The sequence below is a fragment of the Heterocephalus glaber genome, unplaced genomic scaffold (assembly GCF_053883595.1).
Source record: "Heterocephalus glaber isolate CG9 unplaced genomic scaffold, H.glaber_assembly_v1.0 deba00001428, whole genome shotgun sequence".
Classification (NCBI taxonomy): Eukaryota; Metazoa; Chordata; class Mammalia; order Rodentia; family Bathyergidae; genus Heterocephalus; species Heterocephalus glaber.
The window spans coordinates 19,971,094-19,988,778 of NW_028258293.1; the positions used below are offsets into that span (position 1 = coordinate 19,971,094).

Sequence of the window (17,685 nt, forward strand, 5' to 3'; positions counted from 1 at the left end):
TTTTTTTGTCCCATTTAGTTTTGTCAGCCTGCTGGATGGCAGCTGTCCAGAGAGAGGAAGCAGCCGACATTCTTCGTGGTCGTACTAACAGATATTGACTCTGATAGACATTACTGCTCATGCTTAACCTTCTATGAGGCGGAGATCAATCTTCAGGTAAAAAAAAAAAGGAACAGAAAAACTTTGCAAGCCGAAGTGCAGTCATATGGACAGCATTTAGGACTCTTTTTAATGCCATATTTGTTTTTGTTAAAACTACTACTTTGAATTTTATGGGCTACTCTGAAAACCGTGAGGAAAATTTATATGAGGCCAGCCTGAGCTACATAGTAAAACCTCTCTCCACAAATAAAGTTAAATAAAATTTTTTTAAATTTAAAAATAAAAAAATTAACCATAATATGAATATTTCTGAGATAGCATATCCGTGAATTAGTTTATTAAGATTAGTTTCCTCTGGCCGGGGATTTAGCTCAGTGATTGCACTGCCTGCCTTGAAAGCACAAGGTCCCGAGTTGGTTCCCCAGTACCCCTCCTTGCCAAACACACTGTGTTGTAAGATTAATTTCCTCTTTTGAACCTAGGTTTTTTTCCCTCAGATTTTTCTCACAGGAGATCTTTCATAGAACATTTAGTAAAAATGTTTGTAGATCATTTATTTTAATCCTTAACATTGTTGAAGCACTCAGGTAAAGTAAGTGTGTGTGTGTGTGTGTGTGAGTGTGTGTGTTTTCCTGATATTGGGGGATTGAACCCAGGGCATCTACACTAAGCTATATCCCCCAGCCTTATTTTTCAGGTTGTTTTTTTTTTTTAAATTTTTAAGACAGTGTCTTGCTAAGTCCCGAAGTTGCCCAGGCTGAGCTCAAACTTGTGCACTACACACCACCATGCCTGGCTAAGTAAATGTTAACTCATTCTTATTAGTAGTGGTATTATCAACATGATTGCTCCAAAATACATAGGCTAGAACTATAGAAATTTAAAATGTTTGTTTGTTCAGAGTATTGGTTAAGGTTTTTAGTTTCAGACAACTGGATCTACTTTCTTCAAGTAGAAAGGATTTATGACAAAATACTGGCCAACTAACTAATGGAGTTTCAGGAACGTAGCTTCAGGGATGAGAGATAAACAGGGAATCAGTTTTGGGTACAAGGAATAGTCCAGCTTGGGACTGCTGTCATAGAAACCACATTCCTTCCATCTTTTACCATTTGGTACTTAGGGTGCTGCATACAACCTTCATTATAGTTGTCCTAGAGTATCTCATGCCCCTTATATGTTCAGTATCTCACACTGCTGACTTCTGCTTATAAGTCTCAAATGGGTGTTTCCTTGGTGGATTGCTTACAGAACCCACTTCATGAGAGGAAGTCAGAAAAAAAGTGTGGGATATGTTGTTGGTGGTGGTGATAGTTGTTTTGCCTTCCAGGTTCTGTAGTACAAGAAGGAAACCGTAAAGGGATTTGGAGGATGTTAGGTGAGCCAGTTTGTATCATTTACTCTTTCTGCTACATACCTATAAATTAGTATCATCACTGGGAGAAATGATTGGCTTGCTTTCTGGAGTGGCTTCATAGAGAACCATTTATAGTTTTGATTATGTTTATTAAACTACAAGATCTGAATTTTCTGGATGCAGAAACCTGATTTTTCAGTATAAAAGGAAACAAATCACTTATCATGACACACACATTAGACTTACGTATTAAAACCAGCGTGCTAGTTTATTGACAGTAAAATATTAAAGGGTTACATAGAATGAAATACACATTATCTGTGTCATCAGCACATTTTTTTTTTCTTTGTCAGATCTTTGTGGGAAGCTATATCAAAATCTGAAGGTTTTAAAATTATGGAATCAAACTAAAATATTTTATGTGAAATATTTAATGACTATCAGCATATTGCTTATGTTTGAAATTAAAGATTGTATTGTCAATAGTCTGTGAATGCAGTCTTCTATGTTCTAGATAGTGTTCAGATAGATATTGCTGACAACTAGTTGATTCAATTCATTTTTTAAATTCAGTCTAAGTTGGAGAGTATTCTCTAGCCCATGTGCTACTCTCTTTCATTTCTACGTTGATGTTAAGAGTTTAACTGAAATGCAGTGTATTTTTTATTTTTGTATTCTTTACAATTCACAAACAAAGCTGATTATTTAGGTTTTCCCTTCACTATCCGCTCCTTTTCCCTCCAGATAACCAGACAGAAAGGTAGTACATTATGATATTATCACAGGTGTTTATAAAGAGGTTTTAGAAGGGACGGGGATTTGGCTCAGTGGTTTTGCCGCCTGCTGCGCAAGTGCAAGGACCCGAGTTCAATCCCCAGTACCCCCCCCCAAAAAAAAAGCGGTTCTAGAAATTCTTGAGTATTTTTCAAATGATTTTATTTGTAAATGATTGTAAACGTACAGAAAAATTTCAGGAATTATGCAAGCATTCATATATCCTTTACCCATATTCACCTGTTAATCTTTTGACCCATTAATTTATTATTTGAGATCTCCCTTTTTCTTTCTCCCTCTTTTTCCCCTTTTCCTCTCTCCCTCTTTTTTCTCCTTTCCTAGTACACACACATTCATGCACATATGTATTTCTTTTTTTTGAACTTTTTGAGAGAAAGTTACATGTTTCATATTTCTTTACTCTAAATTCTTCAGTGTACTGTCTTCGTAACTTTCTCATAGCTGGCCACAACACCCACAACTTAAAGGAGAGGTTTATTTTGGTTCACACGTTGTAGAGGTTTTAATCCAGTAGTCAGCTGGCTCCTGGGGCATGGCAGAGGAAAGTTGCTCATGGCATGGCATCCAGGAAGCAGAGAGAGCAAAGGGAGGTGCTGGGAAGAGAGATAAACTCTTTTATGCCTTGCCCCTAGTGACCCACCTTTTCTGACCAGACCCTACTTCCTAATGGCAAGTCAACTATAAACCCCATAATCAAGTCATCTTCCAACTCCCCCCTTTCCCAATGAGAGCATGAGCCTCTTGGGGAGACATCTAGATATAAACCATAACATGTATATTTCAAATGAACATATAAAGTACGACTATCAATCTCAAGCAGTTTAACATTGATACAATACTTTAACCTACTGTATACATGCTGTCATTTGACCTCTGTTCCTCTCTCCCTCCTTCCCTCCCTTCCTCCCTTCTCTTCCTTTTTCTGAGACTGCATCTCACTGTTTCACTTGACTGTCCTCTTGTGCTCAAGCAGTTCTGTTTCAGCCTCTTAAGTAGCTGGGACTGCATTTGCAACCACACCTAGCCTAATAATATTCTTTTTTTTTTTTGGTGCTGGGGATTGAACTTAGGACCTTGTACTTGCAAGGCAGGCGCCGGAACTACTGAGCTAAATCCCCAGCCCAAAAGAGAACTTTTTTTACTTTCTTTTTTTTTTTTTTTTTTTTTTTTTTGGTACCGGGGATAGAACTCAGGTCCTTCCGCTTGCAAGGCAGCCGGTGAAACCACTGAGTTAGATCCCTGGCCCCTAATAATATTCTTTCCAGCTCCTTCCCCTATTTTCTTCCAGGACAAGCCCAGCACATATCACGTATATTACATTTAATTATCATTTTTCTTTTATATTGTTTCATCTGGAATAGTTTCTTAGCCTTTCTTTGTCTTTTGACATTGACATTTTTGAGTAATATAATCTGATATATCCCTTCTTATTAGAATATTTTGTATTATTTATTTATTTTTGGTACCGGGGCTCAAACTCAGGACCTTGTGCTTACAAGGCAGGTGGCGGAACCACTGAGCTAAATCCCCAGCCCTATTTTGTATTTTTTAGTATCTCATTAGATTCAGGTTGCACATCAACAGTTAGGGTACTATTTAAGTGTGTGTTCCTTCTGAGGATGTCCTTGGTAGGGTTCATACCTGGAAGTACAGAGTACCTGTTTATTCTCACTGATGATACTAATTTTGGTAACCTGGTCATGTGATTGTTAGATTTCTCTACTGTATAATTGCTATTTTTTCACTTGCAAATAATAAGTGATCTGTAGAAAGACACTTTGAATATACAAATATCCTCTTACTCTTCACTCATGCTTCCTCAGATATAGCATTTTGGTCCAATTTTGATTATGATGATTGTAAAATTGTTATTTTCCAAATCCATGCTCCCTCTACCTTTACCAGTCAACAGTTGACATTTTATCATAAGCAAAAGTTTTCTTATCTGTCTGAACCATAGACTCATGGATTCCAGTTTCTTTTTCAGTAATATACAATTCATTAATGTTTTTTTGTGACTTTAGTGCACATGTTATCCCATATTTGACCAGTGGGCATCTTACAAGCTGGTTTCTGTGGGGGTTTTTTTGTTTGTTTGTTTCTGTGTTTTTTAAAATAAGGTCCCATTTTCTTTTTAAGCACTTTTTAACTTTCTGCTCTAATACTGTAATTTAATCCAGACTCATTTCTTTTCAGCCTCAGCCTTGATATCAGCCATTTCTTTCAGAAGTCTTGACTCCTTTTTTCGGTAATGGGGATTGAACTCTGGACCTTCTGCTTGCAAGGCAGGCATGGTGCCACTGAGCTAAATTCCCAGCCCTTGACTCCTTTGAATAGAGAATGCTTTCCATATATTTCAGATCAATGTTTTTATAAGTTATTTTTCCTTTTAGCTCAGATATTTTCCTATTTGCCATTTAAAATGGACCAAAAAATTATAGTTTAGTTTTTACCAACCATCAAGTTATAAAAGTTTAAAGGTTGCTTCATGTGAGTTTTTGTAAGATTGTAAAGATATAAATAAGTTGTAAGAATTGGGGCTTCTGTATAACTGTACTTAGATACTAGCCAGAATTGCAAGTCTGATTTTCTGTACTGGAATTAAAGGGTTAGTTCTTTTTCATTTGTTTGTTTTGTTTTGTTTTTTTGTTTTTGGTACTGGAGATCAAACTCAGGACCTTGCACTTGAGAGGCAGGTGTGGTGTCGCTGAGCTAAATCCCCAGCTCAAAAAGTTAGTTCTTTTGTGTTTCATCCAAGTGAAGGTACAAACTGTGAGGTGGATTTTGAAAAAAAAGAATGAAAACCCAAAAGATTTTCTTTTCTAGATGATCAGTAAGTTTTTCTCATTTTTGCTTCAACTGTTCAGTTATGTCCTTTTAAAAAATGTGTTTTTCTTTTAATTTTGGATTATATCATCAGTTCAAAATAGATCTTTTAATTCTCATGTGGTGTGAATTACTTCATACTCAATATACTATGACACATTGTTTGGAAGCCTAAAGAAGAACTTAGGGACACACAATCTGAAGTATAATTGTGCAGCTTTAAAAATGTTGGCTCTGTTACCTTTTTCAGGATACAGTAACACGGTCAATAATCACAAGCAAATTTTGGCATTAATCATAAGCAGCTTTGGTATTAAACTTTTGATAACATGTTTCCAGAATTATTCAACTAGACAATGTGATCCTAGATGGTCTTTTTAAGTAATCAGTAGACTATGACAGATTTGATATTGACATTTATAGTTTAGGTAAAAATCTTTCTAAATTTTTTCTCTACTTTTGTATCTCTGAAATTTTAATATATTTATATAACTCTTTCTGAACAATGATAAGTATTTTCTCAGTGAACATGTTTGATATATCAGCAGACACATTGCCATCAAAGAAAGAGAGAAGGGAAAATGAAAGAGGATGATTTAGGGAGGTAAGAAAAACAATAAAGATGCAAGAGGCATAGTACTATTCAGTGACATAGATAATTCACTATCTGGGCAACTGGAATAAGTCTTACAGAGTTTAAAAACTTCACTGGACATTTGAAAAACAAGAGCTAAGACTTAGAAGAGGAGAAAGAAAAGGGGCAATCTGGACAAAAACTGCAAATAGAAAAACAAGATTTTAAGAGTTTATGATAAATTAAAGGCTTATGTTCTGTGTACTGTGTAAAAATTTTATAACACTATTTTATTCCATTTTATTTAATTCACATGTATTTTATTCTCACAAGAACATCTTTTGGTAGGTTTTAGCATTCCCATTTTATAAATGAGACTAAAAGACTTACCCATGGATATTCAGGTCTTAAGTCAAATAATTTGACTATGTCTGGCTCTAAAGACCAAATACAAAAGCATACACTATAATACTGCAAAAAAGCATATTACTGTGTTGTTGGTTCAAGAATAAGACAATTACAGAAACAGAAAAGGCAACTGAGAAACAGATCCTGGAGATGTAGGAGAACAATATCCAACAATGGGAACATTACAAATCAATGATATCTGTATATTTCAACAAATGTTATTTAAACAGTTAGCTATTTGAAAAAACAATAAATTTAAATGTTCATAGTATCATGCAGTTATTTCCAGATTATTAAGGAATTACTTGGAAAATTGAAGTAATAAAATGTATTTCTAGACTCATCTCTAGATGAAAAACTTGGAGCAGTGAAAGAAATCACTTGCAAAACATTCACTAAATTTATTTCCTTAGTTTTCCAAGTATATTGTGCTTATTGTAGAAAATTTAAATATTTAGGGGAAAAATAAAAGAATGGAAAAAATAGTGTATTTTCTTTAGTGATGAGGATTTTTAAAAACTAAAATGGCTGTACACTAATCTACCATTTAAAATCAGTTTCCTGATGGCATTTATTTTCCGTTTTGTCGATATTATAAATAAGACTATTATAAACAATCTTTTTGAGAAAATCTTTGTTCCCTCAAGGATTTAGTCAATGATAGAACCAGAAATTAGGAATGGCAAAGTGTGGGAACTGGGTTTGCCATTAATGTAATCAACATTATACTTGATCACATTCTACAGATTCTTAGAACTTATTCAGCAGAGTCTAGCATAAGTAGTATTATAAAGACAAAGAAAAAAGTGGGAGACTTGTATATTTTGAAGTTATTCTATAGTTTGTTTGATGAGTTATAACACCTGCAAGTATTACATGTGATTCTCCTTATAGTAAGAATAGTAAAAAAAAGTAAAAATAGTAAAGGTCATTCTTTTACTACAGTGTTCTCTGTCTTCATTGCACTTTTAAAATAGGAATTGGCCAATGAACAGGATACTGAATTTTAGTAGTTCACTTAATACTCCTCACAGATATTTTATCAAGAAAAACTATCACTGAATTATGATTTATTAAATAACAATGAATTATGATTGATTAATTCATAAATTATATGAGACATTAACACAACAGGAGAAACTTTTGAGAGTAAGTTTCCAAAGTCTTTCAATGTGAAATGACTTTTCTTAAATTTTAACAATTTCAGTCTCAGAAGGACTAGCTATTAAGAACTATATATTGTTATTACTATTTTATTTAAATCCAAGGAAAGATTATTATGGAATATATTTAAAAGGAAAAAAGTTTGTTTATCTTTTCAGACTGACAATTTGACTTCTGAGATATTTCTCTTAGTTATTTGAACCAATGTCTTATTTCTTGTAAAGGTTACATATAACAGAGTAGAACGAAAATTACCCGACATTAGAAGACTTGGTTTATAATCACAGTTGTGCCTTTAATGAGCTGTATAGCCTTAGCAAGTCATTTCAGTGCTCTGGGCATGATTGTAAAGTGAAAAGGTAGGTAGATTTAAAATACTATTATTGTGTTATTTTTTGCTATTCTGTGATATTAATTATATTTTACCTTAGATAATTATCTTAATGGTATTACTAGTAGACTTTAAAATTTCCACCCAAATTATAATTCAAAGAATACTATTTCAAGTCATCTTCTGAATCAGGTGTACTTTTTTAGGTGAGTGTGCCTTGTAGAATTTATTGTGTGGCATTTGTTTATAACTAAATGTTCTATTTCTTTATTGAATGTTTGAATATACCATGTTATATGATCATTAAGCAAGGTTTTGGCATATGTTTTTGTTCCTTAAGAAAATAAAGCTAAAATCTTTATCTTTGTGATTAGTTTATTATAAACTTATCTATCACGAATTCCAGGAAAATATTATATTTTAACTGAAGAACTGGTGAACTGAAGTTTTTAAGCTTGTATAGCTCATCAAACAATATTACTGTAATGATTTGTCTTAGAAAAGTAATTTTGCATTTTGTTGTTTTTACTTTTTTCATTGATTTTGTCAGGTAGTGTGATGGTTAATCTTGGCTGTCAACTTGATTGGCTTGAGGGCTGCCTAGAAGATTAGTAAAGCATACTTCTGAGTGTGTCTGAGTGGGTCATGGGCATGACCTTGAGAACTGTGTCTGGTTCCTTGCCTCTTCCTTTCTTGAGTCTTTCTTTTTTGCCCCTGCATATTGGCTGACATGAGATGAGGCAGCTTTCTTCTGCCATGACCTCCTGCCATGATATTTTTTCTTAGAGCCAGCTGAGCATGGAGTGAAACCTCTGAAGCCATGAGCCAAAATAAACCCTTTTTCCTTCAAGTTGTGTATATTGGATATTTTGTCCTAGCAACAGAAAGGTAGGGAAAAAGAACTTTAAAAGAATTCACTGCCTATGGTAGTTCACAAAATAATATTCTTGAATTTATGTGACACTAATTTTGAGATAAATAACCTTGTTAGAAAACAAACATGAAGTTTATCTGCTGTTTTCCCATCTCATAAAAATTTGTTATTATCATTTCCTTGAAAGATAATGATTAGCTTAATAGTATTTTTCTTAATTGTGACATTTTAAAGTCAGTCCTAAATATTCGTCATATTTTTCTAATGTAACCAAATTCTTGAGTATATAACAGTTAAAATGTGAGTTAATTATGTCTTGGGATAAATGATGAGTAGAAACATTTTTTAGTGCCAGTGAGCATATTCCCCAGTTTATTCTGATTAATTCATTAATTCTAATTTATTTAGTAGATATTAATTGGGGAGTAAAGATGTTTTAAAGAAGGTATTGAATCAGAAATAAAAGATGCCAAAAATTAGAAGCTTCATCTTCTTTTTTGAGAATAAAGAAAACATCGGCTGCAAACTAATCTATTTTATCAACTCTAATAATGTCAGAATAGGCAAGGATATTTAGTTCAGCTGTGTGAAATAAAAATGGAGAGTTAGCTTGCTTATTTTTATTTTTTAAAAGTTGGGATTAGGGCTGGGGATTTAGCTCAGTGGTTCCGCCACCTGCCTTGAAAGCACAAGGTCCTGAGTTTGATCCCCGGTACCAAACAAAAAAAACCAAAAAAGTTGGAATTAAAACTAAATGGACAGGTAGGAATAGGTCTTGGTTACTTTTTTGTTATTGGGACAAAATACCCAACACCTACAAGTTAAAATAGGAAAAATTTATTTCAGCTCACAGTTTGTAGAGGTTTCAGTCCACAGTTGGCTGGCTTCAAGGAAGTGTGACAGGACAGAGAGGCATAGCAGAGGAGAAACAGTCTACAGCAGGGCAGACAGGAGGTAACATCAGCAACCAGGCCTCCCTTTCCCTTTTATCCTATGCAGGCTATAAGCTTCTTGGGTGGTGGGTGCCACCCACACCCAGGATGGGCCTTCCTATTATCCACACCCAGAACTATGCTAAACCAATCAGTGGACTAATTTTGTACCACACACCCTTAATCTCAGTATCAGACACCCTAGATCTAACCAGTTCCAAAAAGCTCCACCTTGAGTGCATGAGGCCTTGGGGAAACATCCAGATACAAGCCATAACAACATATATTACAATTCAGTCACAATGGAAAGCATACTGTTTTTCTATAAGCTTGATTTCTTTGGCTTCCTTTACTGTTAGGTTTCTCTTTTTTGCTTCACCTTTACTTCAGACTATTCTGAAATGATCATTTAAGCATCCTAGTTCACTGCTGTTGGTCTCAACAATTTCCCTTCTCAGAGTTTTTCGGCATTTAAAATATACACTTTAATTGTTGCAATATTGTTTTGCACCAATTGCTGTTTGTTTTCTTAACCCATGTTGCTCTTAGTATTTAAGAGAAACTTAAAGTTCCTGACAGAAAGGTCTGTTCCCTATCTTTCTAAGTGGTACCCCAAAACTAAGCATTTTATTATAAAATTACAAATATAAACAGTTTAGAAAATAATCCCATGACCCAGAGTGTTATGGTTTAGAAAAATGTCCTCCAAAAGTCTCCTGTGTTCCCTAATGGGCTTGTGGAAAGTGACTGTATCATGAGGGTGCCAAACCTCATGAATAGATTAATCCACTAATGAATTCATAGCTCAATAGATGTGCTATTAGGAGGTGGGGCCTTGTTGGAGGAAGTAAGTCACTGGGGGTGGGTAAACTGGAAGGGTTCATTTTTTGTTCCCATTCTCTTCCTTTCTTTCTCTGCTTCCTGGCTGCCATGAGGAGAACAGCTTTTCTCCTCTACATCCTTTCACCATGGTGTTTTTCCCTTATCAGAGGCCAGAAGCAATAGAGCCAATCAATCATGGATTGAAACTTAAGAAACCACGAACCAAAATAAACCTTTCCTCCTTTAAATTGTTATTCTCAGGTATTTTTTCAGAGTAACAAAAAGCTAGTACACAAAAACATTTGAAGTAAAACCTCCCAGACCTTTTCCCCTTCATATTGTAAGTATAAACACATTTAATGAAAATTTACCCACACACATGAACACACTTTCTGTATACCCCTTTTTAAATATCTCGGTCTATGTTTTGATATATTCTTACGTCAGTACATTTATAATTACTTTAAAGCTGCTTTTATAACCATTATTTTCTAAGTGTTTCAACTTCTTGCTATCCTATTTTTCAAAGGAATGGAACTCACTTTTATTGAGCCTTTAATATGTGTATTTTGTCTCCTGATTTCTTTCCATTCTTTTGTTCTGTCCTTTGTTTTTTCACTAATTTTCCTAATCTCAGTAAGTGCCAATATGTACTATCGATCCAGGTGTTGAGGCAAAATACTTAAAGAGTTATGCTTTAACCTTCCTTTCTTCATCCTTCACATTCTAGGCATCAGCAAATCCTGTTGATTCCACTTCTGAAATAAACCTCAGTTGTCTCTTTTCTGTCCCTCCCTGTTATCACTCTACCATATGTCTTGTCTGAACAACTGGCCTTCCTTTTTCTACTTTTGCCTCCTTTCAAGCCACACAGCATCAGAATCATCTTTCAAAAACAGAATTAAAAGCCAGGCATGGTGGTTCACATCTCTAATCCCAGCATTTGGGAAGCTGAGGCAGGACAGTTGAAAGTTTAGGCCACATAGTAAGAACCTTTCTCAAAAAAATAAAATAAAAATAAAATGGAGACCATTCTTCTTACTTAAAACAATTTAACAGATTCTCCTAGCATTTAGAATAAGAACCCAAATGACTTGCTTTGGACTCAAGGTCATAGATAATCCAGTCACAACCTACCATTCTAGAATCTTCTGCAGTAGTTTTTCCCCTAGCTACTTAGACTTTGTGTAGTCTGAATGCTTTTTTGTTTCTTAAACTATACCAAGCTCCTTCCTGACTTAAGCCCTTTGCATTTCCATTTCTGTATGTCTGTCTAAATATCTGATAAGCTTCTTTTTTTTTTCCTCCTAGATGTCAGCTCTAGCATCATCTACAGCCTTTCTTGATCCCCCTACCTCTTTTACTCCTCTATCCAATTTTTCTCCTCCTCTTTTTTCTCCTTACCTTTTCTTTCTCCTTTTCCTCTCCCTCCTCCTTCCCCCAAAACAACAAAACAGAACCAAAAAATGGCTTGGAATATAGCTCAGTGCAAAGGATCCGGGTTTAATTCCCAATACAGAAAAGGCAAGAAAAGAAATCAAAATTTTGTAAGTCTTTTTAAGTGTAAATCCTTGACTTGGTTGAGGGCATTCTAAAACAAAAGATATCATATCATTTAACTTGTAACTATTTTAGCATATAGCGTATATCTCTAACTGATAAAGATTATTTACATTAGCACTAGTTGTAATAGTCAATCAATTTTAATTTTGAATAATTCCTTAATGCCAACAAAATATAGTCTGTATTCCTTTTTGTTTTTGTTTTTGTTTTTTTGGAGACATGGTCTTACTATGTATAGTTCAGGCTGGCTTTGACCTATGTAGCCCAGGCTGGCCTCGAACTCACAGTGACCCTCCTGCCTTAGCTTTCCCATGCTGGGATTACTGATGTGTGCTGCCATTCCTGGCCCTTGTATTCTTTAAATTTTTAAAATATTGGGTCAAAAAATGTGGGGTTTTTTTTAATCCAACTCAGGATTCACACAAGGTCGTACATTGCATTTGGTTGATATTTTTTGTTTCTTCTGAAACAGTTCCCCTTTGAGGTCACGGTGGTGAAACTGGATCATTTGTTTTATGAAATATCCTATATTACAGATTTGGCTGATATTATTATTTAACTTGTACTTATATTCTTACGTTTCCATGAAATAATCTAGGGTGCTAGGACTCCTTCTAGAAGTTCTTCCTAGGTTTTTCTTGTCCTGAACAAAGAATTGAACAAAACAAGTACAAAAGATAGTGAGGTTTTAAAAATTTTAAAGGTAGGAAAATGAACATGATCTGCAGAGTTAGTGTGGGACAATTAAACTTAGGAAAAGAAGTACACTACAGGGTGAGAATGGACCACTGTGAAAGAGAGAACACAGTGGCCAAATGTCAGCCTTCTTTTGTATCCCCCACTCCTCAGGCTGACATCAGATCTAGGCCATCCTATCAAAAAACCTGCTTGATTTCTCACCAGAAGAATTGAAGATAGCATTCTCTGGTTGGTTTCTGGTGCAGGGATTTGGAAATTGTTTTTCTGTACATTTTCTGGATCTCCCTGATTGGCACATCACTCACACTTGCTCAGCTGGTTTGCCACACCCTACTTTCCTTTTCATTTCCCCCTGAGAGACATAAATTCCCATTATTTTTTATGTGGTACCGAGGGCTAAGGTCTCTATCTTCATATAACTACTTTGGATTGAAAGGGACTGTAGGCACTACCCACTGGGTTTTATGTTTTCTCCAACTACCTTAGGATACTGTGGCTCATTGGCTGGGTTAGAAAGAAAGACTGTTGGAAGACAATGGAAAAAGAATTGGGGTCTATATGTGAAGAATTGTTGAGATGAGAACACTTGGTGACTTTGTCATGGGCTATAATCTGTATCACCATCTGAAGTCTTGAATGAAGTTTTGAACTTCGCTGTTAGGTTTTGGATACAGAGCTCAAATATGAGAAAGAATAGGTCAGAATATTTCTTGATTTGTCTTAAAAGCTCGACTATGACAAATTCAGCTGTTAGAGACATTAAGCATTGTTTTCACCCTTGTGGAGAAGAAAGCATGATGAAGAGTGATATTAGATAAATTATCAAGTGCCTGAGAGCCATAGTTTTAGCAAGACTATCCACATTATGGATCTAATTAAAAACAAATCTCAATACAGGTGCCTGTTTAAGCTGTGGTGAGTTAGGGGTTATCAGTGACTGTTCCTTATCTGTTCTGGGAACAGAATTGGAGGCTTGCCTTTTGAAGAGGAACCTCAGATCTTCCAGAGGGTCATGGGAGTAGCTTTTTTCTTTTGAGTGGTCTTTCTCAGACAGTTTAAGTGGAGCTGGCTTTTTAATTCCCAGTCCTCTCCAGTGTATCTCCTCTTCTGTACAGGTTTGAACAAAGATGATCTGAGCTTGCCAGGGTTATTCTAAGCACAGAGTGGACAAACTTTGCAGACCTGTCAGGAGGTCGCAGCTAGTCCTTCTAGTCCTGTAAAATTCGAGTGACCATTTCCCATGTAGGGTTTTCATCGCTTTGCACTGCATTCCTTGAGGAATGACTGGTGTAACAGTTCCTCAGGAACTAAGAATAAGGGTGTCAGGGTGCTCTTCTTGCCTCTCTATAAGCTTTTTTGATTTACCAAGGAGACTTTAGACATGTCTCTTTCCTTTCTGTTGCAATGAATGACAGCGATCTGCTTAGAAAGATAGACGGCCTCCAATTTTACTTATAAATCTCTTTCTGGTAAGAGAGTTGGACACACAGGGACAGTTAAAAATTCATGGTTGAACATTTGATTTTTGAATGGACATGTCAGAGGAAATGTAAAGAAGCTCTGGCTAGAGGTCCCCTTGATCCCAGTTATGGCTCTGGATCTAGAGGAAGGTTTTCTAGAGAACAATGTTCAAACAGGAGCCGAAGGAAATTGCTTACCCATGGCATCCAGGATTACCCAGGATTTTTCCACAGGACATGGAGATGACCATGGACAGGGACATTGTAGGTTGCCTTGGACCCCTTAGACATCTTATCAGAATAGAAGGTGAGGGGGCCGGGGATTTGGCTCAGTGGTTTCTCAGCCTGCTGCGCAAGCGCAAGGACCCGAGTTCGATCCCCGGTAGAAAAAGAAAAAGAATAGAAGGTGAGGATTTGGGCAGGCCTAGCACCTCTCTGAGAGTGGGGATAATCATCCAGCTCCATTGAATCAGGCATGTTGGTCACCTGATACACAAAGCAGGGCCTGGGTGGTGGCTTGGTACAGTCACATGTCCAGTGTCCAGTTTTATTTATTATTTTTTAAAATTAATTTTTATTGGTATATTTTACGTATACAATATAATGACATTCATCATTGGAAATTTGCACCTTTACATAATCTCTCTTGGTTCTGATTTTTTCCCCATTCCCCTGCCCTCCCTTCAACCCCTCCATCCCTCCCTATTTACAAAGACTTTTTTTCTATTTTTTCATATTAATTCTGTTCCCTTCTTTCCTTTCCCCTGCCCTCCTACTTCCCCTTCCCCTTTGCCTGTTTTCTTCCTATTTCACATTATCTGTTATACCTTTTAGTCCTTATTTACACTTTCAGTTTCTCACACTTGAGAAACTATTTGGTATTTATACATGTGTGTCCTATTTATTTCACTTAAGAGTATCACCTCAATGTGCGTCTATTTAGCTATGTCTCTAATTTCTCATTTTTTTATGCTGAGTAGTACTCCTTTTTGTAAAAAAAAAAAAAAAAAACCCCACATTTTCTTTATCCAGTCTCCAGTTGATGGATATTTGGGCTGCTTCCAAGTTTTAGCTATTACAAATTGTGCTGCTATGAATATGGGTGCACATATATCACTGTGGTATAATTCTTTTAATTCTTTGCAGAAGATACCCAGCAGGGGAGTAGCTGGGTCAAATAGGACCTCTAATCCTAGTTCTTTGAGGTATCTCCATACTGATTTCCACATTGGTTGCACCAGTCTACACTCGCACCAACAGTGGAGAAGGGTTCCTTTTTCCCCACAGCCCCACAAGTATTTGTTATTGGTTGATTTCATGATAGCAACCAGTCTTTCTGGGGTGAGGTGGAATCTTAGCATTGTTTTCACTTGGATCTCTCGAATGACCAGTGATGTTGAACATTTTTTCATATGTTTATTTGCCATGTCTACTTGTTTATCTGAGAAATGTCTGTTCATTTCAGATGCCCATTTTTGGATTGGGTCTTTAAATTTGGGAGGTTTGATTTTTTTTTTTAAGTTCTTTATAGATTCTAGATAGTAGACCTTTGTCTGAGGAACAGCAGGTGAAAATTTTTTCCCACATTGTGGGTTGTCTCTTCACATTGTTGGTGGTTTCTCTTGCTGTGCAGAAGCTTTTTAATAAGAAGAGACCCCACTTGTTGATTGTTTGTGCTAGTTCATGGGCAACTGAGGTTTTGTTCATAAAATCTTTTCCTACACCGATGTCTTCAAGAGTTCTACCTAACCTCTGGTCCAGCTGGTTCAGCATTTCTGTTTTAATATTTAAATCTTTAATCCATTTTGATTTTAGTTTAGTGCATGGTGAGAGATATAGGTCTAGTTTTAATCTTTGGCAAGTTGAAAGCCAATTTTTCCAGCACCATTTATTAAAGAGGCTATCTTTCCTCCAATGAGGGCGTTTGGCTCTTTTGTCAAAGATGAGGTGGCTGAGTGTGTCTGGAGTTGTTTCTGCATCTTCTAATCTGTTCCACTGGTCCTCAGGTCTATTGCTTTGCCAGTACCATATGGTTTTTATCACAGTAGCTTTGTAGTATAGTTTCAAGGTGGGGGTTGTGATACCCCCTGCCATGTCTCTGTTACCTAGAATTGCTTTTGCTATTCTGGGTCTCTTCTTGTTCCAAATGAATTTTTGGATTGTCTAAAAGTCCATGCAATATGCTCCTGGGATTTCAAACAGTATTCCATTGAATCTATATAGGAGTTTTGGAAGTATAGCCATTTTAACTATTTTGATTCTTCCTACCCAGGAGCAAAGGATGTCTTTCCATTTGCTGATATCATCTTCAATCTCTTTTCAGAGTGCTATAGTTTTCAGAAAAGAGGTCTTTGATTTCTTTTGTTAGGTTGAGTCCTAGGTATTTCAGTTTTTTTGAATGCTGTTGTGAAAGGAATTGTTTGCCCTATTTCCCCCTCAGTGAATCTGTTGTTCTTGTAGAAGAAAGCTATTGATTTTTGTGTGTTGACCTTGTATCCAGCTACTTTACTGAATTTGGTTATTAAGTGTAGAAAACTTTTGGTAGCATCCTTGAGGTCTTCTATATAGAGTATCATGTCATCTGCAAATAATGACAATTTGACTTCTTTATTTCCTATCTTTATTACTTTTATTTCTTTCTCCTTTATCTAGTTCCTGTAGCTAATGTTTCCAAAACTATGTTGAACAGGAGTGGTGATAGTGGACATCCTTGTCTTGTTCCTGATTTTAGTGTGAAGGATTTCAGTTTTTGACCATTTAGTATCATATTGGTTGTTGGTTTTTCATAGGTGGCTTTTATCAGATTGAGGTAGAGACCGTCTATTCCAATTTTTTGTAGGGTTTTTATAATAAATGTGTGTTGGATTTTGTCAAATGCTTTTTCTGCATCTATTGAGATGATCATAGGATTTTTGTCCTTGGTTCTATTGATTGATTTGTTTATGTTGAACCATCCCTGCATCCCTGGGATGAATCCCACTTGGTCAGGGTGTATGATCTTCTTGATGATCTTCTGCATTCTATTTGCCAGTATCTTATTTAGGATTTTTGCATCTATGTTCATTAGTGAGATTGGCCTATAGTTCTCTTTTTCAGTTGGGCCTTTCTCTGCTTTGGGGATCAAGGTGATGCTTGCTTGCAGGAATGAATTTGGGAGTATTGCTTCCCTTTCAATTTCATTGACGAGTTTAAACAGTAGTGGCAGCAGTTCCTTTCTAAATGTCTTGTAGAATTCAGCAGTGAAGCCATCAGGACCCAGGCTTTCCTTAGTTGCTAAGTTTTTAATTACATTTTCAATTTCATTGGTTGATATTGGGTTGTTCAGAATTTTTAGGTCTTCTTCGTTCAACTTTGGTAATTCATATGTATCTAGGAATCTGTCCATTTCTTCTTGTGTTTTCCATCTTATTGGCATATAGGTTCTCGAAGTAGGTATTGATGATCCTCTGAATTTGTGCTGGGTCCATTGTATTTTCATCCTTTTCATTCCTAATTGCATGGATTTGGGCCCTTTCTTTCCTTTTTCTGATAAGGTTGGCTAAGGGTTTGTCAGTTTTGTTTATTCTTTCGAAAAACCAACTCTTGGCTTCATTGATTTTTTTTGTATCGTTTTCATAGTCTCCATTGCATTGATTTTGGCTCTGATCTTTATAATTTCCTCCCTTGTATGAGCTTTAGGTTTGTCCTTCTCTTCTTTTTCTAGAAGCTTGAGGTTCAGCATCAGGTTGTTTAATTAGGCTCGCTCTGTTTTCCTAATATGAGTATTCACAGCTATGAA

At 35.9% G+C, this 17,685-nt stretch overlaps 1 protein-coding gene across 11 annotated transcripts in view; it reads left to right on the forward strand.

The window, feature by feature from the left end:
* Sbf2 (SET binding factor 2) overlaps nucleotides 1–17,685 on the forward strand; it is a 450,794-nt gene that overhangs the window by 164,802 nt on the left and 268,307 nt on the right. For 9 of the 11 annotated variants that reach the window (XM_087211305.1, XM_013074593.3, XM_013074594.3 and 6 more), the window contains exon 3: nucleotides 19–156. The exons of the other annotated variants lie outside the window; for them this stretch is intronic. In XM_087211305.1, the coding sequence (XP_087067431.1) occupies nucleotides 19–156 (138 nt within the window). The remainder of the gene's footprint in view (nucleotides 1–18; nucleotides 157–17,685) is intronic. 11 annotated transcript variants of the gene reach the window in all.